General features: G+C 50.8%; 2 protein-coding genes across 9 annotated transcripts in view; one reads left to right on the top strand and one right to left on the bottom strand.

Annotated features, from left to right (window-relative positions):
- LOC309604697 (uncharacterized protein) overlaps nt 1-1911 on the bottom strand; it is a 95786-nt gene extending 93875 nt beyond the window's left edge. The window contains exon 1 of the mRNA XM_082339672.1: nt 1427-1911. Within this exon, the coding sequence (XP_082195798.1) occupies nt 1427-1693 (267 nt within the window). The 5' untranslated portion in view covers nt 1694-1911. The remainder of the gene's footprint in view (nt 1-1426) is intronic.
- On the top strand, nt 1730-25852 carry TMEM72 (transmembrane protein 72). Of its 8 annotated transcripts, none has more exons than XM_082339623.1 (6): nt 1730-1981; nt 4421-4657; nt 15273-15339; nt 18870-18941; nt 20554-20693; nt 22129-25852. In XM_082339623.1, the coding sequence occupies exons 2-6, from the start codon at nt 4561-4563 to the stop codon at nt 22605-22607; spliced, it is 855 nt and encodes a 284-aa protein (XP_082195749.1). In that variant the 5' UTR covers nt 1730-1981; nt 4421-4560; the 3' UTR covers nt 22608-25852. The 8 variants fall into 8 exon arrangements, with proteins under 8 accessions (XP_082195749.1, XP_082195750.1, XP_082195752.1 ...); XM_082339626.1 differs by lacking the exon at nt 20554-20693 and adding an exon at nt 16435-16688 and having other exon boundaries at nt 1741-1981; nt 22129-24484; XM_082339624.1 differs by lacking the exon at nt 4421-4657 and having other exon boundaries at nt 1738-1981; nt 22129-24484.
- Nucleotides 25853-27626: the final 1774 nt, after the last annotated feature.

The raw sequence follows: 27626 nt of genomic DNA, 5'->3' as shown, positions 1-27626 counted from the left end.
GTTTAGCCAGCTCCGTAATGACATCCGGTGCCCAGTACTGCTGGTTATGCCCTTCACCTCATCCCCTCAACACCAGATAGCGGCCCACCCCGACACAGGCATATCCAAAGGGAGAGAGTGCAGCCCATCCTCGGGCCGCACGTTAAAAGTCAGGGACGCTTTCCCAGCAGCGCAGCAGTACCTGCCCCTTCCAGGCTCTTTGACCCGAATTGGGTTACATGCTCATTCCTAAACCAAAGTTGCTAGGAAGGGGAGGCTGTAACCAGGACCAGTGGGCTGAACAGACCCCGCCAACGAAGGCCTGGAAGGGCACCATGTCTCCTGAGCACGGAGGGGCCAGGTTTACAGCATAGTCAGCTGCTGTCAGCACGGAAGAAGCCAGGTGTGCTGTGGGGCAGAACAGGTGCCTGAAGGACGTGAGCCACAGGCTGCTGACCCCAGCCCCCAGCACCTCCACCTGTGCAATTCAGCCTGTGCCACAGAGTCTCAGGTATCAGCATTGGGGGAGAGGTGCGTGAGTGTCAAGACCTGTCGAAGTTGGGAAGTTTGGAGTTGATGAACACAGTCTGCTATTAAACTCAGTCAGCCAACCAAAGAAATAAACGCATACGTCAAATCACACATTTTTAAACTTGATCTTAAAGATCACGTGAACACAGAAGTTCTTAAACTCATGCAAAGAGGGAAAATTAGTAGTCTTTATGGAACGCTATGAAATCTTGATCAAATTAATCAATCAAATTGATTAATCAAATCAATCAGCAAAGAATATTTATTATATGAGGGCTTACGCGTGCTCAGCAAAGAAAAAAGCAAAACGGACTATGCCTGAGTTTTCTATTATTAGAATTTAGTTTGGAATTTTTTTCTCCTACTTTGGTTGTTTTTGATGTCTACCCCATATGGGCAGAGGCATAAAAAGTTCCAGAAAAATGCCTAGGAGGAAAACTAAAACTTGATATAATTCAATCCCTTGTGTTAGTAAAGTAAGAATTAGTAAAAGCCCACCATTGTCCAATTTTAGAGGATAGGCTTCTTGGAGCAGCCCTCAGAACATGCTTTGAGAACCACCAATCCAGCCAAATCCGCTCATTTGTTTTCTGCAAAAGTTACTAAGGCTCACGCATATCTTTGGGTTTCCCCAAGGTCACCTAGTTAATTATTGACATAGCAACTCACCTCCCAAAGATTATAGTAATTTCCCACATCACATGTCAGGGTTGCATGTCAGAGATAAAGAAAGGTCCGTGTGTGGCATGGGCCTGAGCTAAGCATGTCTGGTCAGAGTCCAAATCTGCCACAGACTTGGAAGCTTTCTAATCCACCTAAATACAGCAGAATAGAGGCTTGGAACTCATTTCAAAAGTTGTTTCTGCTGGTGATTTAAAGACACATCCCTCTCTCCCATACACACACGAACACAAACCTGCATGTACACCGTCACCTCCAGACACTGACTCTCAGACCCTGAAGGCTTCAGGTCCAGATGTGACTTTCTCTGCGCCTTTCTGCTACCCAGTAGGGCACGGCCTGGGCTGGCTCCTTGGCCGGCTCCCCCCTCCCAGCCAGAAACAGTTAATTGCCAGCTCCACGCTGCCTCCAGCCCAGCCCTAATCGGCCTGATCTCAGGCAGCCACGCTGGGGCCGCAGCAGCTCCAGACCAGGCCCTGGCTGCGTGGAGCAGTGGGGACATTCTTCCAAGGTAATGATTAAGCCGAGCACCTGGCAAGCTGGGAGGGTGAGCCCTATTCACACCTCGGCCAGGCTGAGGTGACCTGGACTGGTTTGGGAAGGCAGGGTTCCAGGGTGCAAGAGCCCGGAGCTGGTAGCCGCAGCCTCCCGCTGCACACGGACCACCTGGAGCATCTCGGGCCAGAGCTTCTGCTGTCTGCCTTTCTGGGACCCTGCACCATGAAACTGCAGGTGTTCTGGACGGGGCTGGAATACACCTGTCGGCTCCTGGGCATCACCACTGCTGCAGGTAGGACCCCGCCCCCCAGCTTCGGTCCTCTGTGTACTGGGCACAGCAGACAGGACTGCCCAAGGGGTGGGAGCCGGCCAGCGAGGGATGGGAAGAAACACCTGGCCACATATTCGTCACTTTCTTTCCCCAAACCCCAGAAACACTGCTCTTCAAGGCAGCAGCAGGTGCAGTGGGGTGAGCCTGGGGCTGGGATCCAGGGGCCTGGTACTGAATCTCTGCTTGGCAACCCACCATCCCTGTGACCTTGGGAACCCTCAGCATCGTCATCTGTGAAATGAGTTGAAAGGGTCTGCCCCGCCTCCTTGGGGGCTGTTGTGAGGTGGAGGTGGGAGCTGAAGGCGAAGGTGTAAAGGGCTGGGCAAATGTAAGAATCAGTTGCCTCACTGGACAGTCAGTGGTCACTGGAGTGCATCTTGTTTGATGCAAACCACAGCCCCACTTCATGGAGAGAGAATTCCCAGCACACGAGGCAGGCTGAGCTAGACAGCAGGACACAGAGATCCCAGGCTTCCCTTAGAACACCGTGGGTTTGGGGGGAGAAATGGTTCCCCGTGCTGGGCTGCTCTTCCTCACCCAGCCTGATCCGGGGGCTGCTCGACTTGCCGGGAAGACAGATGGTTACAGTAGTACCTGCACAGCTGTGACCCTGAGCTCTGCCTGCTAACTTCCCCAGCTCGGACCCGGACCCTAGCCCCGTGCCCCCCACGTGGCCAGGATCTGTGTTGGGAAGGTGAGCAGGCAGCATTCTGAGCCTTGGCTCTGGCCCCCACTGTCCCCTGGGGACAAGGAAGAGACACCCACTGCTGATCAAGTCCTTGCCCACCATTACACACAATCTTATGAATGGGTCTTGGAAAATGGGAAATGGCTCCCAGCTCAGACCCAAACAGTGCTGGTTCCTGCTCCAGCCCTGTCGCTCACCGATGTGTGACATTGGGAGAGCCACCTGGGCCCTCTGGGATCACGCTATCTAGTCTTTATGATAGAGATAACTGAGCCTGCTAGCCAGGTGTTTTGGAGGGTCGAGGATGCATGAACTGAGCATAGCTAAGTAGAACTGAGGATGTAAACCTTTTGGGAGAAGCCCCAGGACATACTTCAGAGCTCAGTGGGGATCTGTGTCATTCCCTGGGTTCAGGGCCAGCTTCACTGCTATGCTGGCCAGTGGGCTCTTCTAGCAATTAGCCCTGACTTGGCACAGGGAGGCCTGCTGTCGATGGTCTAATCCCACCCCTCCTGTTACAAGAAGGAGCACCTAAGTTCAAATAGGGGCAGTGACCTTGCCCAAGGTCACGCTACAGGTCAGAGGGATAGCCGGCCTGGAACCCTGATGGCTCGATTTTTGAAAAGGCCAGGACTCTGCCCAAAGAGCTCCTTCTTCCCAGGGCAGGAAGCCCCATCCAGTGGGCACCAGGAAGGGTCTGGAATTGCTCTGCTGAGGGCCCTGAGTAAATGAACAAGTAGGGGATCCAGGTCCAGCCTCCATCAGAACCACCTTGTCACCTACATGAGCTCCAAGGCCCCTAAATGCCCATCCTGGGGAAGGGGAGTTAACCCTCAGTAGGGTTTCTGTGTCTGGGGTTTGAGTCCTCATCTACCACTGTTGATCTTGACTACACCCTGCCCTCCTCTACGCCTTGGTTTCTAAATATGTAAAACGCACCCCTTTCATCTGTCACAAATCACAGTGACACTTCCCCCTGCCACGCTCTGCCCGGAGGGGAGACCTGGCTCCTGTCGGGAAGCTGTTTTAAGAGGTATATAAACTTTTAATGGGTTAGCTACAGACAGTTTAAAAGTCCGATTTATCTCAGCCAGTGGAAGGGTCTACAGCCACACCCACACACACGCACACGCTACACACACAAACTTCTCCTCTGAACTACAGCCCTTATCTCTGTGCAGAGGGCCACTGTTAATGCAGAGGACGGTCCTCTCCCTTGGTTTTGATATAGGATCCAGGCTAAATATAGGCCACTATTTTGCCTTCTAATGGCCAGGCTTTCCAATAATTGTGTTTGGGCTTTCTAGAGTGCTGGGAGCAGGTGGGAAGCTAGAAAGAGGGGCTTTAGTCATCTTGGGAAAATCTCGAGTTTCTTTCAGCATAACTGAACTGCTGGACTATTTCCAATGTGTAAGATTTGCAAATTCCTTATTCTCTTAAGCTTCTTTTTTGTTGAAATCCTCTGTTAAGAAGTCCAGACCTCATTTATAGGGGCATTGCTGCTAGAGAGGAAATGAGACTTGAGACAGAGGCTGTCACTTTGCAGAAACTCTGGGAGACCTAAGGCAGCCCTGGTCCGCCTGTGGGGAGGAGTGTGGGTTTCCTAGAAACTAGGAAAAGCGTGTGACCCAAGGTCACCCAGAGTGTCACCTGCAGGGACCAGGCAGCTCCTGATCCAGCAGCCCCTCCCTGGTTTCCCTTTCCCTCTGCAGATGGATCTGAGGCTGTCAGCAGCTCTAAAGGCACCAGGACCTGGGGACATGCACCAGGATGGCAAGGCCCAGCGGCTGTGGCCGAAGCACAGCTCACCTCTTCCTCCCCATTCAGCCCCTTTAAATGAAGCTTCATTAGGATGTCCAGTGGTCCCAGGGGTCATTGCTGTCCCACCCCCATGACCAGCCCCACACCACGAGTGGGCACAGACAGAGCATTGCCACCGCCAAAGAAGGGTAAACAGGCCTTGCAGATTGCCCTCAGGCAGAAGTGTTTTGAAAATTAGAAAATGAGGCAATTCTCTCCCTTTGAAGTCATAAGCTTTCCAGGTCATCACAGACCCACTTCTCCTTATTTGACTTACACTCGGCTGGTGTCATTCATTTGTATCCCCTGCCTGGCCATGGAAGGCATTGGGTGTCCCTCTGTTGCTGAGATGTGGCACCAGGTGCCACCTAAAGAAAAGACACAACCAGGGAACTGCACACGGGCTGGGAGCACTCCACACCTGCCAGTAAAGATGCCGGATCCCTATGTGCCCATCCCTCCGGCAGGTTCTCACTGTGTCCACCTGAAGACAGGGTCATGACATCCCTGAGTCAGAGACTCAGGCCCCAGGAGAGGCTCAACCGTGTGTTTCATTCTCATTAACTGTCAGGAGTGGGGGGACCTGAGAAAATGGGTTTCAACTGAGATGGGAGCTCTGAGGCCCAGGGCACACCTCCTCCATAAAATGAGAAAGGGGCCTGTCCAGCGAGGTTGGTCCCCATCCTGTGCTTGGAAGGCAGGATTGGCTTCCCTTTGCACCTCTGCTGTCCTCCTTATCCCCCAGAGTGAATCCCCGTGGACTTCCTCCCCAGTCCTCAGCCCCTGCCCCAAGCCTGCAGAGAGAGAGTGGGAAGAGCTCCCTGTGTCAGGGTAGATGGTACACCTTGAAGGCCCTCCAGATCTGGGTTGGGGTGCGGAGGGAGGTGAGGAGATTCATTTCCCTAGGCCTTGACCCTGGAGAGAAAGCCCTCTCCTCACAGCTGTGTCCTTGCACAAGGACAGACCTGGGCTTCCCGCAAAGAAGAACTGCTGAGGAAATGTCTCTGGGCCCTGTGGGGAGGCCTCTCAACTTTCCTCAGAGCAAAACTCACTCAAGCTTCTCCGTCCCAACCTTCGGGGGCGTTTTTTCACTCTTCCAGCCTCTGCTCTTGGTGTAACAGCTGCTCATGAACATTATTACCTGAGTATCTATCGTGACCCTAGCTCAGTGCTACATGTTTTAAATGTAGTATTTCGTTTCATCCTCATAACTACCCTTTGAAGCACCATCACGCTCATCCTCATCCCCATTGCACTTGGGGGGGAACTGAGGGCTGGTTGGTGAAGTATCTGGTTCGAAGTCTCACACTCAGGAAGCAAAGAGGCAAGATTTCCGTTGATGACTATCTACTCCTGAGACCCTACTCTACATCAGCATGCCTTCCGCCTAAATCAGGCCAAAGGACATGTCTTTCTATGTCTTGGCGAAACGATGGGATGCAGAGTGCAAGACACACAGAGGGTACCAAAGAGGCTGGCTGAGGCCACCCTATCAGTCTAGTGCCCCCACCAGTGGTCAGTCCTGACCATGCACAGCCTCAGGCAGGTGAGGTCATGGTGAGAGTGGACACAGTTACACTGAAGCAAAGGAAGGATTGACCAGACACTTCCTAAATCTAAAGACACTGATATTCTTTTTATCTGCAATATTATATGATCTTTTTTATTGAATGAAATTTCTTTAAATTCTAGAGTGCTTTACAACTTTCAAAAGTCTCACACACATGATTTCATATAATCCCATAATAACCCTTTTTTTTTCTTTTCCCCTACTCCTATATTGCCCTTCTCCCCTTCCATCTCCTCACTGGTAACCACTGGTTTGTTCTCTAAATCTGTAAAGTCACTGATATTTGATCCAACTGCTCATTCTCTGTCTTTGAATGATTCCCAAGCATGCTTTGACTGGCACCACCATGACCATCTCCAGCCAAACCCACACCTGGACCTCATCTGGGGACAGACAAATCTGCACAAATTTCCAGAAGGAATTATCGCAGTAGGACCTTCCATGTATGGGTCCAGAGGTACATGACTGACAACATACTGTAAAGCCATTATCTTGCTGCAGCCCTACCAGTACTTGTGAGGGCCGAGCGCTGAGCTAAATCCCATTTTACAAATGAGGAAACCGAGGCTCAGAATGTTTAGGTAGCTTGGGAGAAGTTACACAGCCAGTAAACAGCAGATCTGGTGCCGGAACCCCAGTCTGCCCACTCACAGGGCAGTGATGCAGTGGAACATCTGGGGGCTGTCGGCACACAGCTCCCAAGAGAAGGGCACCACTCAGCCAACGAGGACAGGAGCCGGGCTTGAGACAAAGCCATTTTAAGCAAGTCCTGCTTGTCACAAATCAATTACTTTCGATCAACCTGGGATCACTTAGGAGTTTTGTTTTGTTCTGGGTTTTTGACCCATTAACCTCTTCTCTACATAAAGGACAGAGCCACATTCCCGACAGCCCCATTCCTTGCCACATTCCGTTCAAATGGAGACTTGGCTTATTAATATAGTCTAGGATAAAAGAAGCATTTAAACACAGATGTTCTCATTATTTTTTAAAGAGTACAGCAAATGCACAGTTTGACTTTAGCCCTATTCAAAGCCTTCAAAAGAAAAAAAACTAATGCTTCTGAGGCAATCATCTTGGGCCCTCCATGCTAATTTCCACCCTTCTTAAATGTATATCTCAGTGTCCACCTCCTGCCATCTAAGGAAGGTTCATGCACTCCAACACGTCCACAGGTGGATTTATTACCAGGCAAGAACATATTGTTTTCAGATCCTGTAAGTGGATGTTGACTGTTTTCCAGTCTGATTGTCCCAATGAGCAAATGAAATATCCCCACCTTAGTTCCACCCTCTTACCACTGGAAGATAATATAATTTAGTTCAAGCATTTCTTTCTTTACTTATTTGTGCCTGTGTCCTCCTTCTTAGATTTAGAACAAAAAGTCTGGATCTCCACCTAGGATTCATTTATCTGACAAACATTGGCTGAGTCCCAACTTTGTGCAATGTAGACACATAGATTAGGATGGTATGAGCTCTAACCTAGAGAAGCGCATGAGCTGACCAGGGAGACAAGCTAGTAAATACATATTCCAGTGCCAAACACTTCAGCCTAGTGTTTGAGAGGGTGAATTTGCGTCCTCCTCTACCACTTAGTAGATGTGTGACCTTAGGCATGTCAGCTAATCACTTTAAATGTCAGTTTTCTCATCTATGAAATGGGAATAACAAGTGCATCTACGCTCTGGGAACATGAGCATTCAGTGAAACAATGACTAAAGCAGCAAACTTCCTGGCACATAGATTCTCACTCAGCGCTGGTTAATTTTAGAGGAACGTGCAGGACACAGGGACGGCACAGTGTGAGTAATGAAATCTTCTTGCAGGATGGAAAAAGAAGAAAGATCAGAGGAAAGGAACAAGCTAGCATATGACCCTGGGGGCTCGAAGGGGAGGAAGGGGCTAGACTGTGAAAGGTCTTAGACTGAGTAACATTTTTCTTCACATTTTGCGCTTGGGTCATTAAGATCATCCCACAGCACATTGGTTATTTCTACATCACATGTAGTGATGAAACCAGACGAAAGGTGGTAACCTCATTTTATTTTTCATGGGCTGACAGTTCTTTTAAGATTTTTCTTTAGCTCTGTGCAACCATCTGATGAGGCCTGTTATCAAAAAGGAATGTAGTCAGAAACAAATGGCTGATTCTGGGGAGATGTAGCCCTCCTGGGGCTTTCCCCTGAGCCTTCCTAGCTTGCCATAGGCCGGGTAAAGGTCAGACAAAGAAACATGTAGAGACATGGATGGACCTAGAGACTGTCATACAGAGTGAAGTAAGTCAGAAAGAGAAAAACAAATACCATATATTAACGCATGTATGTGGAATCTGTAAAAATGGGTATAGACGGTCTTATTTACAAAGCAGAAATAGAGACACAGACGTGGAGAACAAACGTATGGATACCAAGGGTGAAAAGGGGAGGGGGTGGGAAGAATTGGAAGATTGGGATTGACATATACACACTCTTGATACTGTGTATAAAATAGATTGCTAATGAAAACCTACTGTATAGCACAGGGAACTCTACTCAGTGCTCTGTGGTGACCTCAATAAGAAGGAAATCCAAAAGAGAGGGCATATATGTATACGTATAGCTGATTCACTTTGCTGTGCAGTATACACTAACACAGTATTTTAACGCAACTATACTCCAATAAAAAAAAAAAAGAAAGAAACATGGTATGTGCAGAGAGAACATGTGCAGAGAGAACATTTGGAGGCATGGTCATTATTTTCTAGTGCCGGGAAAGCTGCCATGTGGAAGAGTGAGCAGATGCATTCTCTTTAAATGAAAGAAAGAATAAGAATCAAATACTTCAGCCAAATACTTTGACCTGAAATCAAGACCTAGAAGAAATTTCCCCGAGGGTCTCTACAAGAAGGATGCTATTCTGCCTCAGGGTCAATATCCTCAATAGCATCAGCGAAGGTCTGCAGAGTCCCTCCATGTAAACGATGTCATCAGCAAAAGGTGGTGTATTGGCCCAGATGGTTTCATAACCTTGAATTTTATAACCTTGAAGGAAGAAAGAATATCTATGCTACACATCCTTTCCAGAAATTTGAAAAGGAGGGAGTACTTCTCAAGTCATTCTATGAACTATCATTATAGTGATACCAAAACTAGAAAAAGGCATCATGAGAAAAGAAAACTATAGACTAATACCCCTCATCAACATAAATGTAAAAATTCTAAAAGTTCTGACAAATCTAATTAAAATATATAAAAAATATAATATACATAACCAAGTACAGTTTATCCCAGAAATGTAAGGTTGCTTTAATGTTCGAAAATCAATTTATGTAATTGACCATATTAACAAACTAAAAAAGAAAAGCTATATTATTATCTAAAAGATACAGTGTTTCCCTGGGAGTGGATGGAAGCATTGGAAGGTAGGGTTACAAGGATACAAGGAAACTTTTGGGGTGATAAATATGTCCACTATCTTGATTGGAGTGATGGTTTCCCTGGTATACACAAGTCAATACTTACCAAATTGCAAATTTTAAATATGTGCAGTTTGTTGCATGTCAATTATACCTCAATAAAGCTGTTTTTAATAGTGGATGTGTCAGTTATCTATTGCCAGAATAATGCTGTGTAACAACGGCAAAACCTTAGTGGCATAGAGCAATAAGCTTTTATCATTCACACATCTGGGCGAGTAGGTTAGGCAGCTCTGCTAACGTAGGCTGGGTGTACTCACCTATCTGAGGGTCAGACAGCTGTTGGTTTGTCTAGACTGGCCTTGGCTCGGATGATAAGTTCCCTTGTGCTCCAGCAGGCTGGCCTGGCCATGTGCCCATGATAATGGCAGAGGCATGAGAAAGCAGGTCCCGTTCACAGGCCTGTTTCCCATCTGTGCTTGCCTGGTACCTGATAACATCCTGTTGTCCAAAGCAAGTCACATTGCTGAGCCCAGATTCAAGGGAAGGGGAAACAGACTTCTCTTCAGTGCAAGGGACTTGCAAAGTCATATAACAAAGGGTGTGGATACCAAGGGGGTGAAGGCTTGCAGGGGCATCATTGCAATCTACTACAGGCACTTTGGCCAATCTACAAGGCCAAACAAAATAGTCCTCTTGGATGGTCTACTATAGTCGATAGTAGAGAATCCAGTAGAGAATGAGGACTCTCTCACCTTCAGGAAATTCTCCCTAAGCAGGCTTGTGAGTGGGTTGGAGGGCACTGAGGGCCACCCTATACTCTAAAATCTCTTCTAACGGAATATCTAGAATTTTCTTCTATAAAATCTTGGCCTTTTCTCGTAGTATCTCTGAACCCTGGCTTATAGGTGTCACCTGAATGGCTCTCAACACACTGGTAAACTTCCCTGCCAGGCTTAGAATCTGCCACAACTTCTCCTGAGTTAAGAAACCTGCAGCTACTACTTTATTGTCTCATTGGATTCTTAGCAACCAGTTCCAACACCTCTGTGTTCTTAGAAATGGTGCAAACCTAGCCTTCACATCTACAGTCAGCTGTGACCCATTTTGAACCATCCCCAGCCATTGTCATCAGATCAGTGTGTCCCTACCTGAGATGTCCCTACAGACACTAAGACCAGTAGGAGATATGCCATAGCTGAGGATGAAGAAGAGCAATAAATACGACATGGGGAGTTATGAGGTGCCCTTAGCAGCAGTGAATATGACATTCTCACCCAGCTCCCCAGGCATCCAGGGCCAAGACCACTGCCTGGCATGGAAAGCCAGTTAGTGTGGCCTCTAGTGACCTCTGTGAAGTGTCCTATGTTGCCACCAGGGCACTGCACTGAATGCAAGACAGGTGTCAAAACTCAACCCAGTGATGGAGTCAGAACAGATAAGCTACAGCCAACCATGACATCGGCCCTGAGGCAAAGGTAGCGCGAGGCCAGAAGCCTTGGAGATAGTCCCTTAGCCATTAGTACCACAGACAGGCCCCATCCTCAGGAGCACATGGGCCCTTAGCAGGCTGCACAGAGGGGCTTAACACATGAGATGTACAGGTAGCTGGGGCTTTGGGCCACTTGTATCAATCAGGCCTGCAGAAGGGACCCGAGACCGGAAAATCAATGAGCAACATCAATACATAGAGAAGAGCTCTTGAGCGACAATAAAAACATGTATTAATGGAAGGAAAGGATAAGAATAAACCCTCCCCTTCCCCTGAGACTACTGATGGGAACAATCTGCCTCTCCTAATAATTCCATTAGCCATCATCTACATTTGCACAACTCTCTATAATTTACTAAGCCTGAGGCTCATAGTCAGTTATGCATGTTTTATCATTCCCATTTTTCTGGAATAGGAAGCAAGCAAGGGAGTTATCGTTTGCTTGAGGAGCCAGGACTCTGTTTTTCTGATCAAGCCGCACGTTCTCTGTCACAGCACTGCATGCCCATAGCTTTCATCGACCCACACTCTGGACCAGAGCCTCAGGATGCCCGGAAAAATGTTCCGGTGTGTGCCTGGCCCAGGCCTGCATCACAGGTCCAGAATCTCTGATCCCTGCTAAGTCTGAACTATAACAAACAGCTCAGGAAGGCAACTCAGAAGAAAGCCCTGGCCTCTGGGAGAAGAAAATACTGTGCTGTGGTTGGACTCAGCCCAGACAGGAGGGAAAGAAACTAGAGGCCAGGAAATGAGATGCAGAGGCCAGGCTTGTCCACAGATGCTGGTTCTAACCAGACGCCAGAAAAGATGCCTCCCTGGAGACTGTGAGGGGAAGTGAGATGGAAGGGTGGGCCGGACCGTGCCAGGGTGGGCTTGTAATATGATTCTGTTGGGTTGGGATGAGGGGCAACAGGATCCTAAGGGACAGATAACAGGGAGGGATGGAAGGAGTCTAAGGCCCCCAGTGGGGGTGTAAAAGTAGCACAAGTGGCTCCGCCCAACACCCGCACCCCCTGTGGCACAAAGAACAGTGCAGCCCAAGATCAAGGCTCTTCTGGAGCAATTCTTTCTTATGGAGAAGTTGTTATAATGAAGCCCTGATTCTGGGGACATGTATGGCATTTGTCCCCCATCTCCATTCTCAAACTCAGCTCCTCTGTCCCCGTGCCCAGCTCAGGGCAAGGGCCACAGCGTCATTTGTTGGGGTGAGTGGCTGATGTAGGTTGGCCCATTTCGCTCAGAGCTAGAGCCCTGTGAAACCACAGAAGACGAGATGGAAGCACGATCTAGGAATAGCTGTCAGGAGACACCACGGAACCTGCGCAGGCAGCTGCAGACAGAAGCTGGGTCGAGGCCACAAGCAGACAGACGGATGAGGGGGACAGAAGGAAGGACTTCACGTTGGCCAGCATTGCCTCAACCTCACATGGTCTGCCTCTGAGAACATGAGCCCCAGAACTGAGAGGATCCAGCGGGGGACCCTTTGGCCCCAGTGTCAAAGGGACTTACGGCCTCCCGTGAGAATCCCCTACGGCTCTCCTGGCCTGAGAGGTCATGCTTCTGACTTCACCCCCTTGCTCTCCTCCCCCTACCAAAGGGCATATCTCTGTCCCTGGGCTTGCAGAATCCAGCATGTTTACTGTTGGTTGAGAGCTTTTGGAAGAGTGACCCCACTTTTCTTGATGCAAAATGGGCTACCTGGAGGCTGGGAAAGCTGGCCCAGGCCAGAGGTAGAGGGAGGAAGGAGCTTGTGTGTATGGGCCACGTGACATCTGTGAGCACAAAGCCCAGTTTTTCAGACCTGTTTTTTTCTCCAATCCAAGCAACAACTCTAGGAGATACAACGAATTCTCCCCATTCCACAGATGGTAAACCCAGCTCAGATGAGTTAAGTACTTATCCACCGTTACCCACACAGAACTGGGATTTCAACCCAGCTCTCTCTTTTCCCTATTGTTATTCTCATTTTTTAACTGCAAACTGCCTCTAGAGTGTTCCTGAAATGCCCCTTTGACTATTGACCCTCTGTTTCCATCAAAAGACATCAAAATACCGCTCCATATGCCAAAGGGGTGCAAATCAGGGAAAGGGGCTGAGTTCCCAAGACCCCTTCCTGCCATCTGCTGGTCATCGCCAGAAGCCCATGCAAATCTACAAAGATTACAAGGTGAATGAAGGTCCTGCCTCACCCCAGAAGTGAACAATCACAAGCATCAGCCTTGAGCAGAAGACCCCTTCCCCAGGCCCTGGGTGGGAAGACACTTCCCCGGGCTGGACTGGATTCTTGTACAAAAAATCGATGATTTCACTGAGCACCGGTGATGTGCCTGGCATTAATTAACTTACTGAATCCTCAGAGAGATTGGCTCAGCTTTTAACTGGCAAATGGGAGAACGAAATGCAGGACCTGACCTAGGCAGCCATGATTGGTTTGTTTGTTTCTTTGTTTTACTTATACTCCCTGTGCCTCAGTTTCCTCTTCTGTAAAGTGAGGGTAACAGTACTTTCACGTAAGACTGCTGTGATGATTAAATAAGTTAATAAATGCTTAGTGCTGAGAACAGGACAGGAGACACAGTGAAAACTAAATACATGAATATTTGCCTGCATAACACACACACACACACACACACACACACACACACACCCAGGTCGACAGTGGAAACCAGGAAATGGCCCATCGCCTGGAGCCAGAAGGCTCAAGTTTGGTCTATCGGTCCTTTGCTTTCTAGATGTGTCCTTGGGAGAACTACACAAGGTCACTGAGCCTCATTTCTGTCCCTATGAAATGGGGAGTATAGAACTCCCTGTGCTGTGAGGAACCAGGACACGTGTGACCGTTGTGTATCAGCCACTGAGTGCCTACAGGTCACATTAACACTGCAGAGGGGAGTGAGGCTGTGTGGCACCCTTGACTCCTCACCTGGGACAAGCCAGCAAGTGGCTAGGACCTGGAGAGGACAGAGGCACAGTGTCCTCCACCGCCCTGGCCTGTAACCACAGGGAGCACTGGAACCCCCATAACTAAGAATACACAGGCACCCCCTTCCTCGATGGAAGAGCTCTGTCCCCTTCTCCCCAAAGTACCTCCGCATCCCCCCACGAAGGGAGGGGAGGGGGTGCTGGCGCCTAAGTGAATGGCTCCACCCTGCATTTCAGAAGACAGCATTTCCTCAGTGGACAAAGGGCTCCGGTCACCTGGGCATGGGTGCTTACGCAGCAAACCCGCCAGGGAAAAGAGGAGGCATCAGGCCCAGGGAAGCAGTCCCCCGCGTGGCAGAGATGAAGGGCCACACACGGGCAGCCGAGAACAGAAGCTCAGCCCCACCATCTCTGACTCCCTGGGAGGGAGACGAGCTGAAGTCACTGTTCGGCAAATACCAGCATGGGTTGTCAGAGCCCAGAGAGAGAAGTGTAGGGTGCGTGGGCTGTAATCAGTTAGGGCCAGAAAGAGGTCTGATGGGTGGGTCACCACGGCGGGAGGAACGTCTGCATGCTGCCTGTGGAACGTTTCCATCAGAGGGTGGATGGGTCAGGGCTGTGGCTGGTTGAGTGAAGCCGTGAGAGTGAGGAGACAGCCAGGACCCAGCAAGTCCACAAAGGTGGGTTCAAGATGGATTTACTCATACAAATGGAAGGTCAGGTATTTGAGCACAGACACCAACTGCCAAGAAGAGACAGGCGGAGAGATGAGGCTGAGCCGCATCTCATGTCCCAGCAAAACCCCAGGGGCTTAATCAGCACTGGGTCCAAAGTGACGAGCCAGGAGTGCATGATGCAGCCGCCAAGCCACCAAGCCAGCAACGAGGGCACGGAAACAGCAAGAACAGTGATCTGGGCGAGGGAACAAAGGTGGGGGCAGGTCGCATGGCCAAGTTCTAGGGCCCAGAAACACAGTCCACATGGGCCTACAGGACGGTGAGGGCCCTTGAAGCCACTCCATGTGGAGGACACCTGTGGAGCCCAGGGCTTGGTGGCCTGTCAGTGTGGGCTGTTTCAGGGACACTGAGGGGTGGCAGCATGACCAATGTGGACAGAGAAGGACAGGCATCTGCTCTGGGGAGACTGGATTAAAAGGCCTCTGGGGTGCTGCATGAAACCCCTCTGGTTTGCAGAGACCAATCCAGAAGGCTCCTTGCTCTCTTGCACCTTCCCACCCACAGCTCCCTGTGTCACATGGAGAGGAGGCTACCCTGGTTCCCAGTCCCCAGGAGAGGGCTCACTCCATGTCCAAGGAGCCCGCACAAGGCAGCGCCGTGGCTGGAGCACCTGGGCCCACTCTTCCCTCCTCTTCTTCTCCCCTTAGTGTTGATCGGCGTGGGCACTGAGACCTTCCTCCAGGGACAGTTTAAGAGCCTGGCTTTCTATCTGCTGTGAGTATGTGCGCACGTGCCCTCCCTGCCTGTACGTTCTGTTCCAGCTCACCCCAGGTCCATCTGCTGAGGCCCACCCACAGCATCCCGCCATCCCACAGGAGCTCCATCCTGTCCCAGAGGTGAAAGGAGTAGAGGGGGCTTCTGGAATATCCCCTTGTTGGGAAGGACTTTCACCAGATCATCCCATAAATCAACCAATTAGCATCCCATCCATCCATCCACCCACCCATCCATCCATACATCTATCCATCCATCCATCTCTTCAACCATGTCTTTATTCAGAAAACAATAACCAAGCTCTTGTTTTAGAGATTGGGAAATCAGTTCAAAGGACTACCTATTTGAGCTCCTCTACATGCCAAGCACAGTTAAATGTTTTATTTACCTTATGTCCTTTACCTTTGACAGCATTACAGAAGAAGTGCATATAGTCCGTTTTGCACATTAAAAAAAAAAAAAATTCAGAGGGAGTAAGCAGCTCAGCCCACATCACCAAGCCCATGAACAGCAGGGCCCAGATTCATCCACCTGGGTCCCTTCAGTTTCTCAGCCTCTGTCCTTTCTCCTCTGCCAGCTGCCTCTACAGGCGCCCCCTAGTGGGAAAAAGATGGCTGTGCGGTGGTATCCCGAAGGGGTGAGGAGAGCCTGGGGTCCCTGCGGGCTCTGCAACCCAGCTTCTCAGCAGCTCCATCCTAAGGGAGCCCCGGCCTGCCTGCAGGGTCACCAGGCTGCATCCTCTGCCCTCCACCTCCTCCCCTCCATACCCACCCTCGTCGCGGTGGCCTGGTCTATGTCCTAAGGAGCCCTCCTGGCTCAGGGAGCCTCTTCGGTTTGCTACGTGGATCACACCCACCATCCACAACCCCGTTCCACCCTTCTGGCCCATCTCCACACCGCCACAACTTTAGCCACCTAGGAACCTGGTCCCTCTGTCTGCCTTCAGGGGATCCCAGAGCCTCCAGCCCACACTCCTTTGCCATCTTCTGGCCTCCACCTTATTTCTTGTCACTCAACTTACACCCCAAGAGCTTCTGACTTTTTCTCAAACTCACCCACATCACCTCCCCTCTAAGCCGTTGCTCCATCCTGTAGAGCACACGAGTGCCTTCCCAGCTACTCCGGCATTCCGAAAGCCTGTCATTCCTCCCTGCGTTTCACCCTGGGAAGCCTCCCCGAGCCTGGAGCCCCTGCTGGCTAGAAGTGGCTTCTCCTTGCTCCGAAGGCCCTCCACATCTTACTGAGCCTGTGCCTGCCCATGGTGCACTGTCTGCCTGGAATCCAGAAGCAGAGCGGGCCTTCCTCCTCTCCACATGGTTGCCTACTTCACCCACAAACATCCACTTCGGGTAAGAGGTGGAGGGTATTATCCTACGGAACAGTCCAGATCCATGGCTGGTTAATGCAGACTGTTTTCTACCCAGAACCCTGCCTCTTCCTGACTGCTCAGTCCCTGTCCTGAGGGGACACTGTGCCCGTCTTGTCACTCTGTGGTCCAGTCCTAGAAGATGTTCCTTCCACCCTCAAGACCCCTGCCCCTTACTGTAAACTACTCTATGTTCTCCACCCATGCCCTGCTCTCACCCCTTGGGATGGGGACCCATTGCGCACCCGGCCCATCCCTCCTGCCACTCACACCCCACTCACTCCTCGAGGGACACCCAAAGGCCCAAATGTCCCTCCCTCCTCTTTTCACTCCTTCTTCCACTCATCCTCCTCGCATACTCACAATCTCCTCCGCCCCTGCAGATCTCAGAGTCCTGCCACTGTGTTCTCTCCGTCTACTGGAGCATCTCCCCATAAGACTGTCACTTCCTGCTCTGTGTCCCCAGGGCCAAGCAGGGGCCATGGCCACAAGTAGGCACCAGTAGGAGCTGACCTGTCATTGGTTTTCTCCGGGCTTTTCTCCACTTCTCCTCTACCCCTGCTGCCTCCTGTCTTCCTCCTTCCAAAGAGGCCCCTCAGCGCCTTCCTCACACTTACCCACAAATGGTGGTTGAAGGGTCCACATGGGCAGCACGGAGCCCTGGGCAGAGGCCTTCATGTGTAGGATGTTGCTACAAGGGCAGGGCTCTCTGCTTGGATTCACTGCCTCGTCTGAGTGGCCCAGCATCCCTGACCTCAAGAGGCACAGCCTCTGTAGCACCAGTTGGGAAGTCTGAATGAGCCACTCTATTCCCAAAGCCTCAGTTTCCCCCTCTGCTCCAGGACATAGAAAAAGACAATGTCACTTGTTTATCAAAGCACATGCTCTGGTGTGCTTGGTAGGCATACAGGCTCTGCAGTCTGAGTGCTGGGTTCGAATCTTGCCCCACTACTGATCAGCTATGTGACCATAAGCAAGGGGCTTGACCTTCCCGTGCCTCAGGTTCCCCAGCTGTAAACTGAGGGTAATCACAGTGATTTAACAAAGATCATTAAATGAACTGGTATTTGTAAAGCCCTTAGAAATGTATGCCATGTATTCATTATGTAAATTCATTATTACCATTTAAAAGCTGAGGAGTAAGAGCCAGGCAGATACTGGGAGGGATAGAGAAAGTGGGAGAAGGTAGAGATTAAGTACTAAATGGTCAGAGGGAGAAAGAGAGAAATAACTAACATTGTCAAACGGACAAGAGAAGAAAGGGGGAGACCTCCAAGAGGCACTAGCCTGTGCAAAGGCCATGTGGCACCTAACAGCTTCATGTAGGACTTTCAAAGGGGTGCTAAGAAATTTCATTTCTGTAGGTCAGTGAGACCCTCCAATAAAAAATGTTAAGTTCCCCTCCAAAGATTCTGATATATACAGTCTGGGGCTGGCCCAGGAATCTCCAGGAGATTCTGATTGGAGGATCCCCGGACCACACTTGAAGCAGAGGAGACTTTGAAGCAGTCTGGAAGGGGAGGAATATCAGATTCAGAAGGAGCCCTCGGGCAGCTTGGTGGTGATAGACTGGAGGAACAGGAGGTCAGGAGGTGAGGGTCAGGGAGTCAGGGAAACCAAAAGGGGAAGCTGGTACAAGGATTCAGGGGGCAGTGTCCAACTCAGGCAATACAGGTGAGACCAGAAAGAATGGGAGTGATTCTCAGGCTGTCTAAGGAACACAGTCAGCCCCTGCTGGAGACTGTTTGGATGATGAGAAGGCAGGGGATCAGGAAGGGATCCAGCTTTAAGGCTCAGACAACCAGCAGTAGGTGTCAGCCCTGGTGGTACTGGGTAGAAGGATGTGCCTGCCAGTGTCCAAGCAACAGTGTAGGGGTCAAGGTCGTCTCCCCTGCTGGCCTGAAGCTCCCTCACCTATCTCTGGGCCCCGGCCTCCACCCCTACCCCCTACCACCAAGGCCCAGCCCAACCCAGCACAGGCCCTGGCGTCCAGGCAGCTTCTGGTTCATGTTGACTGGGTGACAAGATTAGGTCAAGAAACTCCTGGTCAGTTGTTCGGCTATACACAGAGGCCCAGGAGGCCAAGGCGCTGTGAGAAGACAGCCAAGGGAAGCGAAGGGAGGGTCAGAGGGTACCCGGCCTCCCTCACCTGCCTCCGCCACAGGTTTACAGGAGCCGCCGTCTCCGTGAGCGAAGGGGCCTACTTCGTGGCTCAGCTGCTGGCCATCTGCTTCCAGTAAGTAACCTCCAGAGCGGCCCCACCTCCACCCCCAGCCCCAGACACTCCCAGATGCCACCACCCGTGAGACCACGACCCGTAGATGTTCTGCTCCCGAAGCAGCCACGGACAGGTTCCCTCCCGACCCTGCCGCGAGCCCCAGCCTGGACATGGGCTCAGGCTCGTGGAGCTCAACGGTCCCCTTTTCCCTTCTCCCAACCAGGGAGTGGACTGACACATCCATTCAGGGCCTGACCCCACCCAGAGTCCCCCGACAGAGTCCATCGCCATCCTCTGGAAACAGCCAGTCACTGTACCCCCTGTCTGAGTCATCTACCTCGCGGAAAGCCAGCTTGGAGCAGGCAGAGCTGGGTTTGAGAACTGACTCTGCCTCCTGCTGGGACCCAGGGACAAGTCAGTGTCCGCCTCTATGCCCGTTTGTGAGGCAGGATTGCAGATTTTGCAGAATCTTGGGAAGCCACATGGCCACAGAGGCCGATACCTCTGCCCAGTTATGCTCCGTTCATGGAAGCTGTCATCAGGGTGACCAAGGACTGACTCCTGGCCACAGTTCTCAGAATCTAGACAGTTGGGTCTCTAGGTGGTCAGCAAAAGAGCCAGACTTCAAATCCAGCTGTCCTGGCATCGTGCAAGGCCACTGGCTGCCTCCCAGGGTTACCAGCCCTGAGGCAGCAGGCATCCCCCATTTCTGCTGAATGTCACTGCTAAAGGACCCTTGCAACTTCTCAGGGCAGGGGAGGGAGGTGCCCAGGGCCTGAAGGGGCATTTTACCGTCTCTGGAGTCCCTCCACTCCCAGCCAGGGTTTGTTACAAAATAATGACCACCAGGGGGCACCAATGAGCTAAGGCCGCAGAATGTGGAAGGAGGGCTGCGCTCTGGTCCAACACGTCATCCACCAGCTCACACCACTCCCCCAAAACCAGACTGGGCAGGAGGTGGTGTGCAGAGCCCCGCTCCAAGCCAGTTCAGAGGATGAAGGAGATGGACCTAAAGGCAAACACTTTCCTCCTTTGCAACCTGGAGACAGCTCCCTTAAGGAAACCTGCTCAGCATCAGGCCTCTGCCAGGCCCACGTGTGGTCTTTGCATGCCAGTTAACAGAGAAGCCCCCTTGGGCCAATGCCATCTCATGCCTAGCCAAGGCTCCTTTGAGTAGGGTGCAGCTGGATTCCAGCCCTCTCACCAATGTGGCCAGGCCCTTTGTGCAGTGCACAACCCTTACAACTGTCCCAGCCAGGTGTCTCCTGTACTGCACGCTTTCTGCACTGCACTGTGGACTTCCCAGTGTGCCTCTGAGTCTCCTACTCTTCTTCCCACTGCCTTTGCAGCATCCTGAGAGCATTTACCTTCCTCTCCCTTGGGCCAAACAGGCATGTCTGGGCTGCATTTCACAAAAAGTGCTGGAGACCCTCTGGAGAGGCTCAGGCAAGGCCCCTAACTGTGAAACCCACAGTGAGGACTTCAGCCCCTGGGGGTGTTCAACCAGAGGCCACCGCAGGGAACATGGCCATAATAGGACCCAATCCCAGACTCTGATGGCTTTATATATTGCTGGGGCTTTTCTGGGTCGCTGCCTACTCCCTGCCAATCCTGGACTTCCTCCCCCCAGGTGTCAGCCAGGGTCCCTGGCCTACAGAGCAAGGGAGAAGGCCCACTGGCTGGGCTGCTTCCAGAGGTTCCTGGCCTACATGCTGCTCTCTGTGGCCTGCTTCCTCCACCCTGTCCTGGTCTGGCACGTGACCATCCCAGGTAGGAGCTCCAGGAGGTAGTGGAGGCAGGCAGCCCCCACTACAGGTAGGCTCTGAGCAGAAGGGTCTGCATCCCGCTTTCATGGACCTGCAGTGACGCTGGCTCCAGGGCCCCACTAGCCCGTCTGCCCTTTCTAGCATAGATCATAGGGATGAGGAACTGATCAAGTGGCAGGAAAGTCCCAAGAAGTGCATCTTTCCTGTAGGTGTCCAGAGGCTACACCCACAGAAGCGAACTGACCTTTCCTCCAATGCTTGTGTGTGGTCTGAGCTTTCAGAGGGAGCAAGATAGTCACTTCTCCATCCAAACCCTTCTGTGCCTCCTTAGCACCTACCCCTTCAAGTCCAAACTCCTCAGCCTGGTTTGAAAGGCACACCAAATGGGATCCCCAAAGACCCTTGCAACTCCATCTTCCTCTCCCACTCCATTCACCCTGCTAGTCAGCCCAGGTTCTGATCTCAGAAGCCAGCACTTGATGCTTCCACCTCCTGGGTTTTGACAATGATTTTTTCTGCTAGGACCCTTCTCCCTCCTCCTTAGCTGTGAAAGCTGCACCCCTCCTCACAACCCATCTAAAAATGCCAGGAAGCTGACCGCCCTTGGAGATGAGGTGGAAAGGTGGAGCCTCCTCTTCCTTCCTGCTGTTTCTCTTAAAGTACCTGTCGTAGCCTCTCAGGGACACTCCGTGCAGCCTTCGCTGGACTCCTGAGCAGGACTCGGCACTGCCAAGGCCACAGCGAGCCACGGCCTCCCACTCCTTAGAGAGCGTGAGATGCATGGGAGGCCCTGGCCCTGGCAGGCGGGACAGCCACCTTCACCCCTTCCTCTGGACAGGGTGGGGATCCCAGCAGGAGACAGAGAGGCCTCTGGCCTGGAGGCTGCATGAGGGGCCAGGAGGGGAGCCAACACCGTGCCAGCTGCACCCACAGGGAATTGCAATTTCCTCCATGTTTATAGGGCAGGGGGCAGTAAAGCAGGATCTCTCCACTCCTGGGAATGGAAGGAAGCCCAGTCCAGCATTTGGGCCCAGTATCCAACATAGAGTCCAGGTCTGTCGAAGGCATTGCAGGTCCAGCCCCAACAAGCCGTCCCTGAGAGGGAGGCTGAGCGTGGTGATGGGAGGACAGGCGGGCAGCCCCAGGATCGCCTGTCAGCAAGAAGGGGGCCTGGGGCACAGGGTCTCCTGGCTAACTGTCAGGTTGAGGGCCCCAGCACAGCACTGGCCCCACTGACATCCCCCGGCCAGGCATCAGGCCTGCCACACGGGTCTGATGTGGGTCTGTGAGGACAACTTAGGCGTGAGGGCTGGAGCACTGAGGGCCTGAGTGTGGCCACACAGGCGTGCCGCAGTGGCCCTTTGGGACGGTGGGCGCGGACAGCCTCTGGCTTTTCTCCAGGACACGTCCAGCGTCCTGACCTCCCAGATCTCTTCCAGGCTCTATGCTCATCATCACTGGCCTGGCCTACTTCCTGCTGAGCAAGCGGAAAAAGAGCAAAGCTGCCACAGAGGTGCTGCCCCCCCCAGAGCAGTACACGGACCCCTCTGGCAGCGCCGTGAGTACCACCGGCTCTGGGGACACCGAGCAAACGTACACCTTCCATGGGGCCCTCAAGGAGGGGCCTGGCTCCCTCTTCATCCACATGAAGAGCGTCCTGAAAGGGACCAGGAAGCCCAACGCCCTCCAGCACCCAGACGCCCTGACGGAGCTGACTCTGGAGCCAGCTGACCCACTGGCCAAGAAGAAGCAGGTGCACTTTGAGGACAGTATGGTCAGAATGATCCCGGACCTGGCCGAAGACCTGGACGATGGGGACGGCGAGCCAGAGGAGACCACCTCTGACACCACCCCCATCATCCCTCCCCCCGAGGCCCCACTCTTCCTATCTTCCCTCACGGGCACCAGCCTCTTCTGAGCTGCTTGTTCCAGGCTGGGGGATGCTCAGCAAGGGGTCTGTATAGATAGACAGCCCTGCCTGGAATTTCCTGATGTCCAGGGGCCCTCCGGGGAGCTCGGGGTCTTCACAGGTCAGTTCTTCAACGGGTGACCACACATCCCCATGGTATCTGGGCCTCTGGGACCATCGAGCGACATGACAGGTCCTGCGGAGACCTTGAGGGTGGCTCAAACGAAGCTCGCACTGCCTCGAACCCTCACAAGTTTCTCTCTCCCAGACATGGAGCGGAGAAACCCTTGTGCTTTCCCGGAAGGAGACCATCATTCCCACATCACACAAGGCTGCGTCAGTCCAGAAGCCCTGGGGCTTCTCTTGCTCCTGACACAGGACCCAGCACTCAGCAAAGACTCACGGCCCATCTCATCTCTGATGTAACATTTCAGCTCTGAAAGGCCAGGGATGCGTTGGCAGCTTACACATCTCAGAGGCAGGTGTAGACTACAGCTATGGGTCCTGAACTCCAACCGAGATGGTTCAGGACAGGGAGCAGGGAGAAAAGGCAAGGCTGCGAGCCCTCAGGATGGGAGCAGCGCCGAGCTGTGGGCTGAATTCTCTGCGCGCTCTGGGGCCGGCGCTGGGCAGCAGGAGTCACAGAGTGACTTGAGACAATGCGGCTCTGTGCTCACTGCAGGGAGAGCCAGGCCAGATGAGCAATATTCATTCCAGAAGCATCGCTGAGGGCTCCCTACATCCTCACTACATGGGCTCTCAAGATTCCAAGTAGATGATGTAAACTGAAAGAGACTGAAATCTGACAGTCCTCAGCCATGAATGCCAACACACAGGACAAGACGCCTGCTGTATGCAGGGACCCCAGAGGCGGTGCCCTGGAGACTCACACAATACGACACATCGCTCTGCCCTGCTTGGTGACTGTTGGGAGAATAGGTGAGAAATGTATATTTGTTGAAAATGGGAGAGAAGGAAGGAAGAGCGGGAAAAGAAGGAAGACAGGAAAGTGGGCAGGCAGCAGGCTAGGTCTCTGCCACAGGGCCACGGAAGTGACAGTTAACCCAGAATGAACAAAGAAAGATGAATCAGATACTCGTTAAGGATTTGCAATATGTATTTCTATAAAGTGTTCTGTGGTCCATGGGATTGTTACAAGGCAGAGCAGACACATTATTCTTCATAGGCAATCTTAATTAATGAGAAATTATAATGCTTCTTCATTCGTGCATGTGAGCAAACACCAGGGTTCTGTAGAGCAAAACTTAGAGCACATGCTTTAAGGTCTAGATTAGAAACGTGTGCTCATTCTTGTACACTTTTCAACATTCCCTACAAGTTATTTTGCAAATGTATGGAAATAGCCAACCAGAAGCTAGTATCAGTTTGGTGCCTAAATGCAGCAGGTATCCCAAACAAGCAGACCTCTCCCTGCAATAACCCAGTTCTTCTGTAAAACCAAGTGAGAAAAGACATTCTCACAAGCCTTCAGAGGTGGAAGCAATAGTGTTGTTTCTTTAGCTGCCGCCGAGGAAGAAGTTCAGGATCTGAGAGTCACAGCTGGGGGAGAATGAGTAATATGGAAGATGGGTCTGGGTAGGCGGGGATGGCCCCTGATTCCGAATGGGCCAGGTGTCCCAGGCTGGCCTGCTGTGCACGGAAGGGGTTCCAAGTGGGGAGGAGCCAGGATCCCCACCTGTCATGTGGAGAGGAGGATACGATGAGCACAGACACCCTCGTGGCACAGGCCTCTGGGGAACCCGACGGTCCTGCCCCATTCTCAGCCCAAGTCAGCAGAGCGGGATGGGTGAGTAGGCTGCAAGAAGCAAACTGGGAAGCATAATGTCCGAGCTTTCAGACCCCATTTAATAAACATCTCTGTTATAGCATCGTTTGGGATGTGTCTTAGAGGTAAGGTGGGCATTGGGAGTTCTGGGTGATATGCGTGTGATTCTGAGACATCTAGGCTTCCTGGTGGCTGTCATCAGTTAAGGGAGTCCGCTGGGTATGTTGCATTAGAGGCTGAGGCGATTATGAACTTACCTAGGTTAACAAAGTAAAGCTCTTCCACACTCTTATTGCTGACCCCACACCCACCCCCGAAAAAAAGGTTTGGGTGAGATCATTCAATAGACCAGATCCCTCATCTCTGTCAGTGGACCAGGCAAGAAACGTGGCACCTTCCTCAAAAGCAGGCGACTACCACATGTCTCCATTTGATTCTCAGCCCAAGACGCTATAACCACATCCTTAGCTACTGCTATCCCTACAAATGTGTAATGACACTCATCCTTGCTGAGAAACAGAGACTAGAGGGGCTGACCTTGTTGTAGCCCGCCTTCCTTTTTCAGCAGAAGGCAGAGCAGATGTTGCGTAGACGTAGAACAGAGCTATTGGAAGTAGAGCCCTGGGCTGGGGATCATTAAATCTGCCCTTAACACGTCGATTGACCTGGGCCAAGCCCCATCACTTCTCTGGATTCAGTTTCCCCTAGTAAGTGGGAGTAACAGCACTTCTCTCAGGATGGGTGCAATGAGTCCTCCAAGAAAGATGGGGAAAGTGCTTTTCAGATTACAAATCACCCAAGTCGGTGTGAGTGCATGTTCCTATTACTGTGGGGACCTCTCAGTGAGGAAGCCCCAAAGTAAGGAAACACAGAAAACATCACCAAGGCTTGTCTCCAGGGCAAGGCCAATGCAGGTCTCAAATCCAGAGTCCAGGGCTTGAGCCTGGAAAGGGTGTGGATACCACCCTCCAGCTTAGAGAGCCATAGTGGACCCCCAATCACGAGGAGCCATGCCCTGGGGGGTCACCCAGTGTTCCAATCTCTCTCCCACCAGTCCTAAAGGATTTTTTTAGTTTTTAAAATAACTTGATTGAGATATAATTCAAGTACCATAAAATTCACCAAAGTGTATAATTGAATGTCCTTTATTATGTTCATGACCGACCTCACCACAATCTAAGATCACAACATTTTCATCGCCCCTAAGAAAAGTCTGTTACCCATTAGCAATTATTCCCCACCCCAACCCACTCCTATGCTACGCAACCACTAATCTACTTTCTGTCTTTATAGATTTTCCTATTCCGGACATTTCATGTCAATCGAATCCTGTATTGTAATATGTGGTCTTTTGTGACTTGCTTTATTCACTTAGCATAATGTTCTCAAGGTTCACCCATGTTGTAACATGTATCTTTATTTTATTCCTTTTCATGGCTGTATAATAGTCAATTATATGGTTATACTACTTGTGTTTATCCATTCATCTGTTGATGGACGTTTGGGTTGTTTCCATTTTGTGCCTATTATGAATAATGCTGCTATGAACATTTTCACGTACAAATTTTTGGGTGGACATATATATTCATTTCCCTGATATATACTTAGGGGTTGAATTGCTTGATCAAGTGGTAAATCACTGTTTAACTTCTTGAGAAACTGCCAAACTGTTTTCCAAAGGGGCTGCACCATTTTACCTTACCATCAACAGTGTATGAGGGTACTGATTTCTTCACATCTTCACCAACATCTGTTATTGTCTGACTTTTTTATTATAGTCATTCATTAATTATGGTTTTGATATGCATTTCCCTAATGACTAATGGTTTTGGGCAACCTTTCATGTAATTATTGACCATTTATATATCTTCTTTGAGAAATGTCCATTCAAATGCTTTGCCCTTTTAAAAAAATTGGGTTATTTGCCCTTTTATTTTGAATTGTAAGGGTTTTTAACATATTCTGGATACTAGACTTTTACCAGTTACATTATTTGCAAATATTTTCTCTCATTCTATGGGTTGCCTATTCACTTTCTTGATAGTGTCCTTTGAAGCCTTTTATTTCTCTTTCTTGCCTGATTTCCCTAGCTACCACCACCAGTACAACATTGAATAGAACAAGAGCAGATACCCTTATCTTGTTCCTGATTCTTGGGGAAAACATTCTTTCACCATTGAATATGATGTTACCTAGGTTTTTTGTAGATATCCTCATGAGGTTGAAGAAGTTTCTTTCTATTTCCACGTTGTTGAGTGATTTTATCACGAAAGGTTATTGGATTTGTCAAATGCTTGGGGCAAAACTGTAATGTAAAGTGAACGCTGGAGGGAGAGGGAGCCCCCATGTTATTAGCCATCCCCGCCCAGAGTGGAGTGCCTGGAATAATTTCCAAGAGATAGAGCTGAGAGGGAATAAGGGAATGGGTAGTGGTTCAAATGCCATATACCCTCCCTGTTCTCACCAAGATTTAGTAGATTTTCTTTTTTTTTTTTTTTTTTTAAAGAATTATTTATTTTTGGCTGTGTTGGGTCTTCGTTTCTGTGCGAGGGCTTTCTCTCGTTGTGGCAAGCGGGGGCCACTCTTCATCGCGGTGCACGGGCCTCTCACTGTCGCGGCCTCTCTTGTTGCAGAGCACAGGCTCCAGACGCGCAGGCTCAGTAGTTGTGGCTCACGGGCCCAGTTGCTCCGCGGCATGTGGGATCTTCCCAGACCAGGGCTCGAATCCGTGTCCCCTGCATTGGCAGGCAGATTCTCAACCACTGCACCACCAGGGAAGCCCTAGTAGATTTCTTGAATGAATTTTTCTCCGTTTGCTATATGCCCTTAGGACAATTTCCAGAGATTTTAAATAATTGATACTTTTAATTTCCTCCAGTTAAATAGTTGGTTTGTAGGGAGAGTGTCCCCCGAGCTCCTTGCACTGCCAATCTAGAAGTCTTGCTCCTAATTTTTTGTGCCATGACCATGAAGAAATGGGATGCATTGATGAGAACTTTGACCATCAAGTACACAAGATGTAGGCTGGAGCCCTAGATCTGCTTTTCACCAGCTATGTGGCCAGAGCTCATGTAACCCTTCTGAGCCTCCACTTCTCCGTTTGTAAAAAGGAAATAATAAAAGTACCTACCTCCAAGAATTGACTGAGAGTTAAATATTATGATATAAGTGAAGTAAAGCACCTGGTTGCTGGCAGGGACTCAGTAAACATCAGCTCCCTGGCCCTCCTGGTCCTTGAATGC

Source organism: Balaenoptera borealis (assembly GCF_965194805.1).
Source record: "Balaenoptera borealis genome assembly, chromosome: 10".
Classification (NCBI taxonomy): domain Eukaryota; kingdom Metazoa; phylum Chordata; class Mammalia; order Artiodactyla; family Balaenopteridae; genus Balaenoptera; species Balaenoptera borealis.
Note: the sequence above shows the minus strand (reverse complement) of the source record. Positions and strands in the feature narration are given on the sequence as shown.